We start from the raw sequence: 2,498 nt of genomic DNA, 5'->3' as shown, positions 1-2,498 counted from the left end.
TTTATGCTGCGGCGCCCGGGGAGCAGTTGGGGGTTCGGTGCCTTGCTCAAGGGCACCTCAGTCGTGGTATTGAAGGTGGGAGAGAGCGCTGTACATTCACTCCCCCCACCTACAATCCCTGCCGGTACAAGACTCGAACCCGCAAACTTTAGGTTACGAGTCCGACTCTCTAACCATTAGGCCACGACTTCCCCTATAGTGAGTTATACAGTCTAAATGAAGTGTGTTTTCCTGCAGAGAGATGCTTTGGACGCTGATGTACACGTGGATACTCAGGACCAGGGAATGTATCGCTACCTGACCTCAGAACAGCTGTTTAAACTGCTCGACTGTCTTCTAGAGTCTCATCACTTTGCTAAGGCCTTTAACTCCAATAACGAACAGAGAACCGCGCTGTGGAAGGCTGGTCAGTACTCGTGATCATTTCTTTGTTGTTAGAAACTTGAGATGCAATAAATATATCCATTGTTAGGAGTTTATTTCTCCACATCTACAAAAGCCGCCACATAGCTTACAGGTCACGTCGTATCACGTCCTCCGTTATCAGATAGAGCCACCTGTGTGGGCTAATGGAAAGTCTGTCATGTCTGGCTTGATTTCTTCTCCTGTCCCACATTAAAAGGGCTCATTGTGTCTCTGCGTGTGTGATCAGGTTTCAAAGGGAAGTCGAAGCCCAATCTGCTGAAACAGGAGACCAGCAGCCTGGCGTGTGGCCTGCGCATCCTCTTCCGCATGTACACGGACCAGAGCAGGCAGGACGCCTGGGAGGAGGTGCAGAGGAGACTGCTCAAGTAAGACATCACTGCACACGGCCATGCAAACATTATTCAGCTAATTACATGCTCATAGCTTCTGCTGTCTTTGGTACAGTTCACATCTTTCTGTGTGCCTGAAGAGACATCTTCTGATATTTTAACTATAACAGAAATCAAATATTATCTTAAAGGCCATAGGAAATCAAAAAAAGAGTTTGTGGCTTTTATTCCTTTAGGGTAAGATTTTTTTTTTTCTTTTTTGAAAGAAATTAATACTTTTATTCAGCAAGGATGCATTAAATTGATCAAAAGTGATAGTAAAGACATTTATCATTTATACAAGATATTTCTATTTCAAATCAATTAAGTTCTTTTGAACTTTATATTCATTAAAGATACCTGAAAAAATTTATCAGTTTCCGCAAAAAGAAAATAAGTTTTCAACGTTGAAAAATAATCAGAAATGTTCCTTGAGCAGCAAATCAGTATGATTTCTGAAGGATCGTGTGACAATGAAGACTGGAGTAATGATGCTGAAAATTCTTTTTAATAATTACATTTTAAAATATATTAAATAGAAAACAATTACAATTGCTTTAAATTTTAACAATATATAAATTAAAAAAAAAACAGTTTTCAAATAAATATTATTTAAATGAAATATGTATACACACAGACTAAAAATATAAAATAAAGCAATAATAAGTAGTACTTACTATTCTGGAAAAATAGACCAAAAATATTGATGACACATTCTGTACTTGCTTGTAGATTCAACAGGGTTTCCGCGAGGTCTTAAAAAGTCTTAAATTTAGTTGTATCAAATTTAATGCCTTAAAATGTCTTAAATTGTACAAGAAAGTCTTAATTATGATTTCAGGAGGTCTTAAATTTGGGGACGGAAAGACCAGAATTGCAATATGGCTTAATGTGACGATTAAACTTCAAAAGTTTATTAAATAAACACAAGCGCTGCACGTTTCAAAGTCCGTTGCTGCACTGCTTTGTTTACTGTTGTTACCGGGGAAACAGTTCTATTTCTGCCGTTCTGAAAGCGCCTCCTGCTGGCAGAGAATGAATGTGCATTTTCAGTAAGCCTGTTTTATTGGAGTAGGGTATTCCGGAGGCTGCAGTTTCAGAACCGCATTTCTAGGACTCTATAGGCTAGTTTTTTAATTATTTCATTATTTTTATTTATTTTTTTGTATGTATATATTAGCAAGTCTGGTGCTGTGCAGCTTTGTGTTCTGCTGTTACCAGGGAAACAGTTATATTTTTGCCGTTCTGAAAGCGCCTCCTGCTGGCAGAGAATGAATGTGCATTTTCAATAAGCCTGTTTTATTCTGGACCGCATTTCTAGGACCCTACAGGCTAGTTTTTTTTTTTAATTATTATTATTTTTTTGTATGTGTATATATTAGCAGCTCATACTATTCTATAGCACTTGCTATTCAATTCTGTATATTATTATTTTTAAGGAATTATGCAGTTGTTTAATTGTATACACTTTTATTTTCCTAACCACAATTATTTTCCTAACCAACTCCTAACCCTAAACATACCCGTTGGTAACCTTCTTGAAATAGTTAACCTAATTTATTTCAATATATATTATATACACACAGTATATATACAGTATCTCACAGAAGTGAGTACACCCCTCACATTTTTGTAAATATTTTATTATATCTTTTCATGTGACAACACTGAAGAAATGACACTTTGCTACAATGTAAAGTAGTG

At 36.7% G+C, this 2,498-nt stretch overlaps 1 protein-coding gene across 1 annotated transcript in view; it reads left to right on the top strand.

Annotated features, from left to right (window-relative positions):
• The window catches only part of LOC107695417 (brefeldin A-inhibited guanine nucleotide-exchange protein 1-like), a 68,102-nt gene that overhangs the window by 60,927 nt on the left and 4,677 nt on the right, over positions 1-2,498 (top strand). The window contains 2 exon segments of the mRNA XM_016495316.1: positions 238-406; positions 653-791. Of these exon segments, the coding sequence (XP_016350802.1) occupies positions 238-406; positions 653-791 (308 nt within the window).

The sequence above is a fragment of the Sinocyclocheilus anshuiensis genome, unplaced genomic scaffold (genome assembly GCF_001515605.1).
Source record: "Sinocyclocheilus anshuiensis isolate Anshui unplaced genomic scaffold, SAMN03320099.WGS_v1.1 scaffold110, whole genome shotgun sequence".
NCBI lineage: Eukaryota > Metazoa > Chordata > Actinopteri > Cypriniformes > Cyprinidae > Sinocyclocheilus > Sinocyclocheilus anshuiensis.
This window is presented reverse-complemented; position numbering and strand designations above follow the sequence as displayed.